Below are 15,304 nucleotides of genomic sequence, written 5' to 3'. Positions count from 1 at the left end.
CTTTTTATTTTATTTTATTTTTATTTTTCTCTTTCTCTTTTTCTTTTTTTTTTTTTCTTTTTTCTTTTTCCTTTTTCTTTTCTTTTTCTTTTTCCTTTTTCTTTTCTTTTCTTTTCTTCTTCTTCTTCCTTCTTCTTTTCTTTTCTCTTTTTCTTTTTCCCGTTTTCTTCTTCCTTTCCTCTTCCTTGGCAGAACATTGGGGAACCAGAGGGAAAGAGACTCGATGGCACGAGCTCCGATGAGGTGGACGGCATCACGCGACGGCGACAAAGCAAGGCCGGCTGACGGTGAGATTCGGCCAGCGAGCTGAAGGGTTTTCGAAAAACAGGGGACCGTCCCTATTCTTTTTATTTTTCAGTCATTGGCCAGTCACCGACGGCCAAGACTTTCAGGGAAGGAAGAGTGAGAGATGAGGGTCTGGTCTCGGGGATGGAACACCGCAACCGACGGTGCCGGTGGCCGAAAAAGAGAGGAAGATGGCCCGGCCGAACAGAGCAAAATAGGGGTGATCTTGTTCATAGATTTTTCGGCAATCTCGAAGGCCGGAGAGGGTGCACGAAGCCGTGGAAAAGAGAGGAAGGAGAAGAAGGGTTTACCTCAAGCTTCAGTAGCGTCGTCGGCTTCAATTTTCGACGAGCATGAGTACGAGAGGTCACGGCTTCAACGGAAGAAATCAAGAGATCAAACTCAAAGATTGTCGGTGATGAGTCTTAAGGGAGGGAAAGAGGGTTTATAGGGGAGCTATCCTACCCTAAACTGGACTCGATGGGTCCGATTTCATCGGGGTCGGAGGAGAAGAAGACTCCGGTTAGGAGTCTTCCTCCTCCTCCCGTCGGGGCTCGACTTTGGGCTTTTCCAATGTTGCCAGGCCCAACAGCCCCATGGGCTGGGCCGTAACAATCTCCCCTCCTTAAAATAATTTCATCCTCGAAATTAAGTTGTGTCGTTCGAGATACATATTTCAAAGTATACATTCTTCATGTCATTCACAAGTTTACGATAATATCATATATATATTATTTATTTCTCATGATCTTGTTATAACAAAAATTATTTGAAATTTCAAACTCATCCCTTCTTATTGATTTCTCAACTTTTTGAAGAACTGTAACATTTTGGACTTGTATTAATATACCACCGTTATTTGTCTAATACATTTCACTCGAAATTCATAATTATCTCAAACTATCCTTGATAGAAAAATAAATAAAGGTCAAACATCGGGCACTCTTCACAATCATCGATTTCTTTCTTCTCTTGACCTTCCAATAAATTTTATATGTAAACTCTCATCTTAAGAAAATCTCAATCTTCTATATCAGTCCAAGTAATAATATTAAATTTTAAAAAAATATGAGATCTATGTCAGGACATTCTAAGTTTGAACTAATAACAGAACTATCAAGCTTGTTAATAAACTTGAGATATCTAGGATTTCTTGGCATTATCTACAATGAAGCATCCTACTAACAAAATTTATCCGACTATGATCAGATTAAAATCATTCTTTATTTACAACTAATGCATTCCATAATATCTTCAAAATCAAAGAATTAATATTTCTAGTCAATTTAACCCACCATGCTTTTGCTGCGCACTTTGATCTTAATTTATCAAATTATATAATTATATCAAAGATAAAAATATCCTTATATGTTAGATCGATCCAGGATAGATCCAACCTTCGAATTTCATATAAGACTTAGGATAAAATTTTTAAGTTTCTTTATCTTTACTACCTTTGGACATAGCATATAAAAATTAAATCTTGATCTACTTCCTATATTTGAAATCATTATATAAGTTTCATCACTCTTCAAGAATCCAACATGTCTAGAATTAATTGGAGTTAATCTTAGATTTACCTTACAATCATTTAAATAATTTCTAAATCAATCTTCCTTTTTAAAAGAATTAATTCTAACTTGACAAACTAGAAGAACTCAAGCCAACATCCTTAAGTAGAATCAACTTGATTATTTCCTATAAAGCTCTCTTCATCACAACCCTTAATATTAATCAATAAATCTATACAAATTTTTTTCCATTGTATAAGTCATTCAAAATTTAACACTAGCAAGATGTCTTAGTTCAATTTAAAAATCCAAACTTTAACTTGAATAATTAATACACTTCACCATCTTTAACAATCACAAGAAAAATTAAAAAAATCTAATCCAAAGATGGTAATATGAATTATTAAAGATTTCATTATAACCTATATATCATACTCTGACAAAATAAAAAAAAAAATTTCATCTAAATTGAGTTTCATATATGACCTCTTATAGATTCAATGCTCAAAAATATTTCTCTCTCATATGATGTAATTTCTTCTTAGACCGTACCCTAATTAACTTTTCTTTTGATAAGTCTAAAATTTATAATGCTCAGATAATTATCATCAAAATTAGAAAAATATCATGATCTTCAATCATATAAGTTTAACATTCCAAAATCATCTAGTATACTCAATATAATTTATCAATACCTTGCACTTCATTCTAAGGTCAACTCTTCTCATACTTAGGTCAACCTTGCTAATTAAAATCTAATATATAACTCATCAATTTTATTATAGACATCATATACCACTTATACATAAAGTTTCATCATAGTATTTATTGATTCAAAATCCAAATATTGATTCCTTTCTTTTATGTCAATCATGTTCCTTATGATCATAACCTAGGTTTAAATATCACTAAAGTCATAATTTCAAATAATTATAATTCTTAAGCTTAAATACCACTTAAATTATATTTTCTAATGATCATAACCTGAACTATAATATCATTCTATTACATCCTTAATGATTATAACCTTAAACTCTAATATTATCTATCATACTCTATCGATTATAATCTCAAGTTTTGATATCATTTATATGACAATCCCTAGTGACCTTAAACTTAGGCTCTAGTATTATTCTGTCATATCCTAATCACTTGTATCATTATCTCCAAATGAACGTAACCTAAGTTCTAAGCTCAGATGCCACTCTGTCACATCCTACTGATCTTACATAAAATTTTAATATCTCTTCATAATCTCTAGTGATCTTAAACCTAAGCTTTGATATTATTCTATCACATCCTAATCATTTATATCGTAATCTCCAATGATCATAACCTAAGCTCTGATACCATTCTGTCACGCCCCGAACCCAACATCTGGATCGGATACGTGATGGCCGCACACTCCTTAGAGCAAGCCCTAAAGAATATGCAAGGCCAAAATAAATCATTACAATCTTAACATCCATAACAATTAATTTCAACAATAATTCGTAAAACCTTGCATAATTACAAATTAATTTTCTTCAATCCTCTGATCAGGTACTATGACACTCTATCTATCCATCTGCTCACCCATAAATCTAAGCCATAGCCAATCATGAACGTCCTGTAACTCTGAGAAGAAAAAGAAAGATGAAGAGGTGTGAGCTTTACAGCCCAGTAAAAATTTCCATATCACATTGATATAGTAATATAATCTGAAAATAAAAATAAGCAATAAAACACAAAATTTCATGTTCAATATTCAGAATACTGCAAACATCCATAAATTTACTGTCTTGTTAAAATAGATGCATCATCATATGTTAACAGGTGAAACACTTTTATTCAATAATTATTTCAAGTCTTACCTTTCATTTCTCTTTTCATAATCACATGATTTTTAACATTTTCTTTCTGGCTCTGGACTATCCAAGTCTATACCTCAGTCATCATCCGAATCAATTTCTATATAAAAAGCCTTTCAAGACTGTCCCAGGATGAGCTCCTGGCCGGCTGTCCCACGTACGAAAGCCCGTAAGAGGCTGTCCCAAGCATAAGCTCCTGGCGGGCTGTCCCAGGCATGAGCTCCTGGCCGGCTGATCCACCTGTAAGCCAATGGGGGCTATCCCAGGCATAAGCTCCTGGTAGGCTATTCCACATGACAAGGCCAGTCCAAACCATATTTTTCTTTCTTTTTATTTTCATGAAATTATAATATTTGACTTCATTAATCAATTCAACTTTTGCAGTATAATAAATATGTCATACCCATATAATCATGCCATCAATCGCTGATACATATGTATTGATATAACATACTTCATGCTCAAAATCAAATAACAATATCTCAGATATAATAAATTCATCGATCTCAAATCCGACGATGCAAAACCAATAATGCAAGACCAATAGTAAAATAGCATATTTATAATGGTGATCATGTACAGAGATTCTTACCTTTACCGGTGACTGATCCAAGCACAGAAATCAATGTTCTTCTTTGACTTATGAATTTTTTTAACAAAATATTCCACTCGATATCATATGCAGACAATCATCTCTTCATAACCCTGATCAAATATAAAAATCATATATAGAGAAAATTATCGATAATCGATCCTAATAACATAGATCGAGGACCTCTCTTAGGATTAACCAAAATTAGGACTTGTCTATGTATCAGGATCCTCCACTAATCCATAAGACTTTTAGAGAGAGAAAATCCATGAAGAGAGAGAAAATTCTAGAGAGAAAAAGTAGAGAGAGAAAGTGGAGAAAGAATCTTCGTATCCTTCAGATGAGGCAATCATGGTCGAGATCATCAGAGGTCCTATCAGGGTGACTTAATATGAATCAAGTGTTACAATTTCGAATAGGATCGGACAGGGATCAGATCTACTGCACGAATTTCGGAGCAATCTCAATTCATCATATTTTTATTTCAAATATATCCTAGGGTCTGTGATGCAATCAGAGAGAAAGAAAAGATCCTAGAGAGACAAAATCCATAAAGAGAGAGAAAAGTCTAGAGAGAAAAAATAGGGAGAGAATCTAGAGAGAGAAACTGGAGAGAGAAGGTAGAGAGAGAAGAGAGAGAGAAAATTTTTTCTCTCTTCTTCTTCTTTGTATTTTATTTTATTTTTATTTTTCTCTTTCTCTTTTTCTTTTTCTTTTTTTTCTTTTCTTTTTTCTTTTTCCTTTTTTTTTCTTTTTCTTTTTCCTTTTTCTTTTCTTTTCTTTTCTTCTTCTTCTTCCTTCTTCTTTTCTTTTCTCTTTTTCTTTTTCCCGTTTTCTTCTTCCTTTCCTCTTCCTTGGCAGAACAGTGGGGAACCAGAGGGAAAGAGACTCGATGGCACGAGCTCCAACGAGGTGGACGGCATCACGCGACGGCGACAAAGCAAGGCCGGCCGGCGGCGAGGTTCGGCCAGCGAGCTGAAGGGTTTTCGAAAAACAGGGGACAGTCCCCATTCTTTTTATTTTCCGGTCATTGGCCGGTCACCGACGGCCAAGACTTTCAGGGAAGGAAGAGTGAGAGATGAGGGTCCGATCTCGGGGATGGAACGCCGCAACCGGCGATGCCGGTGGCCGAAAAAGAGAGGAAGATGGCCCGGTCGAACAGAGCAAAATAGGGGTCATTTTGTTCATGGATTTTTCGGTGATCCCGAAGGCCGGAGAGGGTGCACGAAGCTGTGGAAAAGAGAGGAAGGAAGAGAGGAAGGAGAAGAAGGGTTTACCTCAAGCTTCAGCAGCGTCGTCGGCTCCAATTTCCGGCGAGCACGAGTACGAGAGGTCACGGCTTCAACGGAAGAAATCAAGAGATCAAACTCAAAGATTGCTGGTGATGAGTCTTAAGGGAGGGAAAGAGAGTTTATAGGGGAGCTATCCTAACCTAAGCTGGACTCGATGGGTCCGATTTCATCGGGGTTGGAGGGGAAGAAGACTCCGGTTAGGAGTCTTCCTCCTCCTCTCGTCGGGGCTCGGCTTTGGGCTTTTCCAATTTTGCCAGGCCCAAGAGCCCTATGGGCTGGGCCGTGACACTTTCCTTGTTTTAGTATAGGAGGCGAATTAATTTTGAGTGTTCGCATTTTTACTTGGGGTCTAGTTTTTTAGGTGCTTTGATAGGACTTCTTCATGCACGGTGTTGTGAGCTTGGCTCTTACGTAAAAGTGCCCCATCTTTTCTTTTAAATACTCTTTCTTGTGTAATACATTAAATTATCTAATGCAATTCTCATGACGGGGAAGTAACTTACTTCATCCTTGTTTCTCTCAAAAAACAATCATTAATAACAATACGAAGCAGTCAATTAAATAAGTGTACCCAAGAACAACAGGACTTGTTCAACTATGACAAGACTTGCTCAACAAAAGCATACAAATCACAAAATGCCCTCTCCGATATATCAAAGGAAAAACAGGACATGTTCAACTATGATAACATTCATTACAAATCCATGGAACAGTTCATCCCGATGTTTGTTGGCCTCGTGATGGTAGAGGATCCAAAGAGAACCCCGTCAAACGAAAGCAGGAACATGCGGCTTAAGGAAGTAACAGCAGCTATATAATGTATGCTTATGTCAGCCTTCATAATGTCTTACTAATATTTGTGGACCATTCTTTATGACTTCAGACCCTGCCAATTATCTCTCTCGCTGCAGTCAATTTTTTTACAATATCTCCTGTATGCATTCGTTCTTTGGGTGATCTGTTGGAACATTGTAGCCCAACGCTAATCACTGAAATTAAGCACTCTAGTATCTTGTATCGTTTAGAGCTTTGTCGTACGTCATTGACAATTTCATACTCTTCCTTTCGTATCAATTGCGGATCTATGATGTTCATAATTTTAGTAGGAAAGGCCGTCTCAACAAATTGATGAAGATCTAGGCTTTCATTAAAGATTTCATCAGTGGGTCTCTTTCCAGTAAACATCTCCAAGAGAAGTATTCCATAGCTGTACACATCTCCTCGAGTTGATATTTCGCTTCCCAAACCGTACTCTGAGATTCATTTTCAAACAAGGTTATGTGTTTGTACAAACACTATGTCAAAAACATAATTAACAATTGAAGATAATGTTTCGCTAGGAAAACAAAACAAAGAAATGGATCATGTCTCCGTGCCACCCAAAGATTATATTAGAAGCATACATTCACATCATAAGGTGGAAATATGTTGTAATATAATCAATGAGCCACATTATTTAACGCACGAGTGGATGTTCGAAAATGATCAAACTCAAACTCAAGAACCGGGAGTCCACACAATAGAAGCTTAATATCAATGGGACCATCATGAGTTAAATAAGATTTGCACATCAATTTTCAATTACATATAATTTGCAAATGGAGAATGCTGTATTAGATTCAAATATGAATAATGTTAAAACTACGGCAATGCCGCTTATATTTCTTTGTACCTGTTAGCTTTCTGTTTGCCTTTAGCTGCTCACTATTAGTAGAAAACTAGAAAAATGAAAAGTAGAAAAATTGTGCGTGCAGTCTCACCTGGAGCAATATATCCAACTGATCCTTTAATTGCCACCAAGCTTGCAGATATGGAGAATGAGTTAGTAGATTCAGAGAGAAACTTTGCCAGCCCGAAGTCACTTACATGGGCAGTCATGTCATCGTCCAGAAGAATGTTGCTCGGCTTGAGATCACAATGAACGATTGGCACTGGGCTATGATGATGAAGGTAATCCAGTGCAGAAGCCACATCAATGGCTATGCTCACTCTCTGTTCTAAATTCAAAATCCTCATCGAGAATCGCTCATTCAGTTTTGGATGCAACCATTGTTCCAGGCTTCCATTCTCCATAAATTCAAGAACCAATGCTTTGAAATCATTACCTCTAAAATCAACACCAGAGCATGCAGTTATGATTTTGACCAGGTTCCGATGACGGATGCTCCTCAAGGCCTCACATTCAGCTATGAAACTCCTTGAAGCCCCCTGCTGCTGAAGGTTCAGTATCTTTATAGCAACCATCTTTTCATCATCCCATTCCATGACCCCTTTATATACGGAACCAAAGCTCCCAATACCAATCAGATTTGCTGAAGAAAACCCATCAGTTGCTTTGACAAATTCGGCGTAGGAGACTCTAATAAGTTCTGTTCTCAAGGTAGCCATGGATGGATGTCTCTTTCTTGATTTTTGTGTCGAGTAAAGTAAAATGAAGAAGAGAATCAGAATCAAACCTAGAACTCCACTGGCAACTGTGATGATCACTGCCGAGATAGCAGCTCTGTGTTTTGTTCCATTTGGTTGGGCAGAGGAACAGGGTGGTAGGTGCAGTTCAGGGATGCCACCGCAGATCTTTGGATTCCCAATGAGTGAAAATGCACTCATATTTGCAAAGACCCCGTCTAACGGAACCTCACCTTCAAAGCTGTTGAAAGAGAGATTTAGAAATTGGAGCGAGTGAAATATTTGGAGATATCCTGGTACATGCCCCGATAGGTTGTTGCTTGAGAGGTCCAGAAATTGAAGGCCTTTTAGATTGCCCAATGATGTCGGGATGATCCCTTCAAAAACATTACCACTCATATCGAGGTTTGCAAGGACCACGCATTTGCCAATGCTATCTGGGATTTCACCATACAATCTATTCTCAGAAATATCGAGGTTATTGACATTTATCAGGTTGCCAATTTCGGAAGGTAGGAGCCCATGTAATGCATTGTGTGATAAGTATAGGCCTAAGGATAGAGAAGGCAGGCTAAGAATCTCTATGGGTATAGTGCCTGTAAGCTGATTGTCAGAGAGAGAGAGAAACTGCAAGTTCTTGCAGTTTCCAAGCTGGGTTGGAATGCTTCCACTCAATTTGTTTCCGTGCAGATCCAGCCAATTCAATTGACTAATGTTTCCGAGTGAAGGTGGAATTCGGCCGAGAAAATTGTTGTGAGGCATATTCAGTACATGCAGTGCATTAAGATTTCCAAGAGAGGCAGGAATATTACCTGTGAGAAGGTTTGAATCCATGCCAAGTACCATCAGGTTTTTCAGGTTCCCTATATTTGAAGGAAGGCTTCCAGATATCTGGTTATTGGAAAAAATAAGGACCTGGATATCTGTGGAGAGGTTGGATATGGAATTGGGTAACACACCAGCGAGATTATTGTTGCCGATTAGTAGTGATGTCAATTTGCTGCAGTTGGTTAGCGCAGTGAGGAAGCTCCAATCATTGGCCTCCCTGGCTGCTAGTTGGTTCCCAAAAAGTCTCAAGGCTGACAGGTTCTGTAACTTTCCAAGGTTGCATGGGATTTCTCCACGGAGATTGTTCACTTGGAGCTGAATGTAATACAGCCCAGAAGCATTAGATAATGAAGAAGGGATACGTCCGGTGAACTGATTGAAGGCCATGTCGAGCCAACGGAGGTGGGGAAGAGTGCTGCCTATGTGAGATGGGATAGTCCCTCTGAGATTATTATGTCCCACACTCAAAGCCTTGATACTTGAGAGATTGTATAGACAGGGTGGAATCGTGCTTGATAACTGGTTTAGTGCTACAGCAACGACAATAAGAGAGGGTAGACGGCATAAGGAAGATGGAATGACTCCTGACAGGGTGTTCGTTTCAAGATCAAGGATGGTGGCAGAGGACAGGTTCCCTAACCAAGGAGGGATGCCGCCTGTAATCCTGTTGCTGCCCAAGCGGAGGGATTCCAAAGAGGAGAGGTTGGTGAAAGATGTTGGGATGCCGTTGAGAAGGTTCTTATGTAGGTCAAGTGTAATTACCTGTCTGCAGTTTCCAAGACTGGATGGAATTTGTCCTTCCAGTGAATTCAGGCTTAGATTGAGATATCGCAGCCGATGCACAAGGCCAAGCTCTTGTGGAATGGATCCTTTGAGTTCGTTTTCTTGGAGACTGAGTCTGCGGAGGAATGTGAGGTTGGCTATGGATGGTGATATGGTGCCAGCTAGGCCAAGAGAGGGTAAGTCCAGAGCAATGACCCTCTGAGGGTGCCGACTGCCACATGTGACACCTTTCCACTGGCAGAAATGAAGCGACTTGTTGTCCCAGGAGGACAGAGCCCCAAATGGATCATTATATATATTAGACTTGAATGAAATGAGAGCCAAGTGATCACTCCCGCTTCTGCTGTTATTCCTGGCCACCAAGGAGGTTGCACTGCTGGTGATGGCAGGAAATTGGGGAGATGGGATCAAAATATGACATAAGAGTAGAAGAGTGGCATGCATGAGAGAGGACCACCAAGATGCCCTCTTTGAGTTGCAGAGACAACCCATGTACACTAGGAAGTTGAGAGGAAAAGAATGAATAAGATAACTTGGGGGAAGCTTAATTTGGATGACCTTCTAAGAGCTAGCATGCAGACTTTATAATAGGATTTCTTGGCCGGTTGATGATTGGAGGAGTCTCTATTTAGTCAGGCTTAGCGAGGGTTGTGGGTCTCTAAAAAATAAACAGAGGAAAGATGAATGAAATTACCTGCCAGCTGGCATTCTAGCGGAAAGAACTTCTGCCGCACATCCATGCACAATGATTGAGCGTGAATCATGGAAGAACCAAAGAAAGAAGCAGTAGTCTTGCCGGCTCATGTACGTTTCCGGTGCACGGTCTGGTCCCATAATTGCATCGCATGCATCCTTTCAAACTTGAAGTTTTTAATGTCACAAATACTTGGACGCAAGAAACATAATTATTCATTATATGTATATCAATAAACATATGCGTAGACATGGAAGATACAGATGTGTTTTCGTGTCTGATTTTTAGATGATTCCTCCGTTGGATTTTTGTTTTTCTGGAACACCTGTCATCTGGCACCTATCTCATGTCCAGCTTGCATTAACCAAATGCTCGCTTAATAGAAATCTCATTCTTGTTTTAAGAAATTCAGAAATCTCATTCAAAGAATTCGATCCCATATGGTGAGTTTGTAATGCTAGTGCTGAGTATTTCTTTGAGAGATAAGGGACGGCACAGGACATTATTTTCAGGCAGAAGTCTTTTCTTTTTTTTTATTTCCTTTTTTTTTGGGGTAGCAAAGAGAAGCTTCATTTATATTGTACTGAAAGATACATGGAAGTAACAAAAGTAGGTTGCTATATACACAAAGGAGCAACCCTTATGCAAGGATAATCTTTTGACTGGAGTCTTTTGACTGACTTGCTGTGGAATAATCAGTGAGAACTGATACCAACCCCAAGGGACGAAAGCACGTCTTCAAGACTTACCATCGAAGCGGGTCTTCCACGCAGAAAGTTCTTGGACTACTGATTGGTTGCATGTCTCACGCGGAGGACATCCTCATGGCAGAAAAGTTAAACAGAAGACAAACAAATGGATGATGATCCAGATATGCACTTGATTAAGCCCGAGTGGACCCATCGTTATCGTCTTGGACAGGCGTCGAAATATCAGATTCGTCACTTTCAACAATTTAACCGGCTGATATTACTACTTTAACATGTGCTAAATCTCGCCCTTGTTAGGATTTGACGCCTCGAGATTCAGCCCACATTGAGCCCACAGCGAGGTTCGCGGTGAAAAACGGAGTCCAACGAGACCAAGATCACCTGAAACGGAGCTCGGATGGAGGAGATACGAGCTTTTGAAGTCGGCACGAGAATCGAGACGGCGGAGGACCGCCGGCGACCAGCGGCGGACGGCAGCGGCGCGGCCGCAGGCGGCGGCGCACGGGACGCGCGACCCAGGCCAGCGCGGGACGCGCGACCCAAGCCCAGGCCCACGCGGGACGCGCGACCCAAGCCTGTGTGGGACGCGCGACCCAGGCCCACGCGGGACGCGCGACCCAGGCCCGCGGCCCCTTTGCCCCGGTCCACCGTGGATCGGGCGGTCCACAGCGGGGCTTGTGGACCGCGTGGGTATTTCCCATGCATTTCTCGCGGTCCACGGCACTATTCCGTGGACCGGAGCGCGATCGGAGGGCCTGGGACGTGATTTGGGTTGATTAAGGAGTCCTAATAAGGTCTATAAAAGGCACTGTGAGGTAACAGAGAGGGAGTGGTTGGGTTTTCTCGCCGCCGTACGAACCAGAGGAGAGAGAGAGGTGTGAGGCTGCTGTGAGAGAAAGAGCAGGAGGCTCCTGGACAGCGGTCGCCAGGCTCTTCAGGGGTTCAGGGGGGTCTCCAAGAGAGAGATAGCTTTTGTGAGGGAAACTTCTAGTGATAGAGAATTGGGTGTACAAGGGTTGAGTGTGAGGTCTCCTCTTGTAAAATTTCTTTTTCATAGTGAAGTTTGCATGCCCCGTGGAGGTGAGCCCTTTTGTGGCTGATCCACGTATTTTGATTGTTTTCCTTTTTGTTTTGTTTCTTCTTTCTTCCTGCTGCATCGCGTGGTACTGAAAGGATCTTGGGAGGTGGTGCCCTGGCCAGACATCCACCCAACAAGTGGTATCAGAGCAAGGTGGTACAAGGACGCAGATTGCAGTGGTGGTGAGCAAGACTGAAGATGGAGAAAACAGGAACAATCAAGATGGAGATCAACAAGTTTGATGGTAAGAGCAATTTCTCCTTGTGGCAGGCAAGGATGAAAGACGTGCTCATCCAACAGGGGTTGATCGATGCTCTCTTGTGCGATGAGAAGCCGACCACCATGGAGGTGCGGGATTGGAAACGGCTACAGATGCAGGTGGTGAGTACCATCCGCATGTACCTGGTAGATGAGGTGGTGATCCATGTGCTGAGCGAGACTTCCCCGACGGTGCTGTAGTCGAAGCTCGAGGAGTTGTACATGGCGAAGTCTCTCACCAACACTCTTTTTCTCTGGAGGCAGTTTTACCAACTGCGGATGACTGAGGGACAGAGCGTGCAGGAGCATCTGAGCCACTTCCAGAAGATCCTCACCAACCTTCTCAGCGTTGGCGAGAACGTTGAGGAGAACACCAAGGTGCTGGTTTTGCTGGCGTCGATTCCCCCTTCGTACGAGTCCTTGGTGACTGCTCTTCTAGTGGGGAAGAGCACTATCAAGATGGACGAGGTCACCATGGCGATACTCCAGAACAAGATTCTCAGGAGGGAGAACCCAGCTTCGAGCTCAGGTGGCGATAGCTCAGCTTTGGTGGCTTCTGGAGGAGCAGGAAGCGGTAGACGGAGCGACAGGAGATCGCAACGAGGGCGATCTAAGTCCAGGAGGGACTTGAGCAAAACCAGGTGTTACCGGTGTGAAGAGTTGGGGCATCTAGCCAGAGATTGCCCTCAACTGAAAAATCAGATGGTGGCTGCTGTAGCGACGGCCGACAGTGATTTAGATGGAGATATCTTTGAGATATCTGATGAGGTATCTACTTCTTCCCAGCAGTGGATATTAGATTCTGCATGCCCCTATCATGTGTGTTGCAGAAAGGAGCAGTTTGACTCCCTGAAGAACAGTGACGGCACTGTATATCTGCCGGATGGATCGAGCTGTGCGATCAGAGGCATTGGGACGGTCAGCTGGAGGACACATGATGGTGCAGTGAGGAGATTGGGGGAGGTCCGATACATACCCGATTTCAAGCGGAATCTTATCTCACTTAGCAGACTGGATTCGAGAGGTTACAGGATGGTAGCTGATGGAGGAATCCTGAGGGTGCTATGCGGGGATAGGATTGTGCTGGAGGGGAAGAAGAGGAGCAGAGGATATTATTACCTGGCAGGGAGCCCAGTGCGAGGTAGAGCTTCGGGAGCCAGGCGGAGCCCAGAGTGAGGTGGAGCTCCAGGAGGCGGATCGGGCACGAGACAGGAGACTCGGGAGGATGAGAGGCGACGTCTCAAGGTAAAATTTCTATTGCCGCAGGATGATGTCCCGAGCAGGTCTCAGGTCAGGAGGAGCACAGCATACGACGGAGATGGGATCGAGCAGCCTGGCTCGACTCCCATGTTTGCCCATCCATGATCAGCAGGCGATTGCCCCAGGGCATGGGGGTGAGGTGATCCAGAAGCTCTCGAAGTTTGGAGGAGGCCGAATATCGAGTCGAGGTGGAGATTGTTAGGATTTGACATCTCAAGATTCAGCCCACATTGAGCCCATAGCGAGGTTTGCGGTGAAAAATAGAGTCCAACGAGACCAAGATCACCTGAAACGGAGCTCGGATGGAGGAGATACGAGCTTTTGAAGTCGGCATGAGAATCGAGGTGGTGGAGGACCACCGGCGACCGACGGCGGACGGCAGCGGCGCGGCCGCAGGCGGCGGCACACGGGACGCGTGACCCAGGCCTGCGCGGGATGCGCGACCCAAGCCCGCGTGGGACGCGCGACCCAGGCCCAGGCCCACGCGGGACGTGCGACCTAGGCCTGCGTGGGATGCGCGACCCAGGCCCACGGCCCCTTTGCCCCGGTCCACAGTGGGGCCTGTGGACCGCGTGGGCATTTTCCGCATGTTTCTCACGGTCCACGACACTATTCTGTGGATCGGAGCACGATCGGAGGGCCCAGGTGGCTTCCGATCTTGATCGGACGGCCTGGGACGTGATTTGGGTTGATTAAGGAGTCCTAATAAGGTCTATAAAAGGCACTGTGAGGTAACAGAGAGGGAGTGGTTGGGTTTTCTCGCCGCCGTACGAACCAGAGGAGAGAGACAGGCGTGAGGCTGCTGTGAGAGAAAGAGCAGGAGGCTCCTGGACAGCGGTCGCCAGGCTCTTCAGTGGTTCAGGGGGGTCTCCAAGAGAGAGAGAGCTTTTGTGAGGGAAACTTCTAGTGAGAGAGAATTGGGTGTACAAGGGTTGAGGGTGTGGTCTCCTCTTGTAAAATTTTTTTTTCATAGTGAAGTTTGCATGCCCCGTGGAGGCAAGCGCTTTTGTGGCTGATCCACGTATTTTGATTGTTTTCCTTTTTATTTTGTTTCTTCTTTCTTCCTGCTGTATCGCGTGGTACTGAAAGGATCTTGGGAGGTGGTGCCCTGGCCATACATCCACCCAACAGCCCTGTCCCCTTCCCAACATTTCAACCACAGTACCCTTCCCCACGTTTCAACCACGATACTAAAAAAAATGCTGCAGGATGCTGTACATGATTCGACATCATCCACCTTAAGATGGATGGCCACACATGTATGTTAGAAAAAAATTAAGAAGAAATTTATAAATTTTAAAAATATTTGATAGTTTGAATAGCCATCCATTATTCATAATGGATAATATCTAACCATGTACAATACTTGCGGTATTTTTTGAGTATCATTAAAAATCTCATTCCTTCAACCATATGATCGTTGATATCGTGCTCGAACAATGACAACTGCATGCACAACATTCATACGTGCCAGCGATCAAGGCCACTGAAGCTGGAACCCAATCGCAAACACAAGTTTCTATGCGAGATTAGCCGACCTGGAGCCATCCCCTCCACGTGATGTCACATCTTATGTATAAGTACAACTCGACAAGTATATAAAAATATATTATAAATCATGTATTATCATAAACTATCATGAATATCACCTGCGATTTCATCTGATTTATTATGCACATCTTGTTAACATGATTCAAGTCAATAATTATCTTTCAGTTTTCCACTAATCATGTTCACACTTCGGCCTATGACTAGCA

General features: G+C 42.5%; 1 protein-coding gene across 1 annotated transcript; it reads right to left on the bottom strand.

Moving 5' to 3' along the window:
- Positions 1-6,317: 6,317 nt before the first annotated feature.
- Positions 6,318-10,054, bottom strand: LOC105036435 (receptor kinase-like protein Xa21). The gene is made up of 2 exons (XM_010912204.4): positions 7,291-10,054; positions 6,318-6,783 (listed from the first exon to the last, which is right to left on the bottom strand). The coding sequence occupies exons 1-2, from the start codon at positions 10,037-10,039 to the stop codon at positions 6,410-6,412; spliced, it is 3,123 nt and encodes a 1,040-aa protein (XP_010910506.2). The 5' UTR covers positions 10,040-10,054; the 3' UTR covers positions 6,318-6,409.
- Between the last annotated feature and the right edge of the window lie 5,250 nt (positions 10,055-15,304).

This window comes from Elaeis guineensis, chromosome 12 (genome assembly GCF_000442705.2).
Source record: "Elaeis guineensis isolate ETL-2024a chromosome 12, EG11, whole genome shotgun sequence".
Lineage (NCBI taxonomy): Eukaryota > Viridiplantae > Streptophyta > Magnoliopsida > Arecales > Arecaceae > Elaeis > Elaeis guineensis.
Note: the sequence above shows the minus strand (reverse complement) of the source record. Positions and strands in the feature narration are given on the sequence as shown.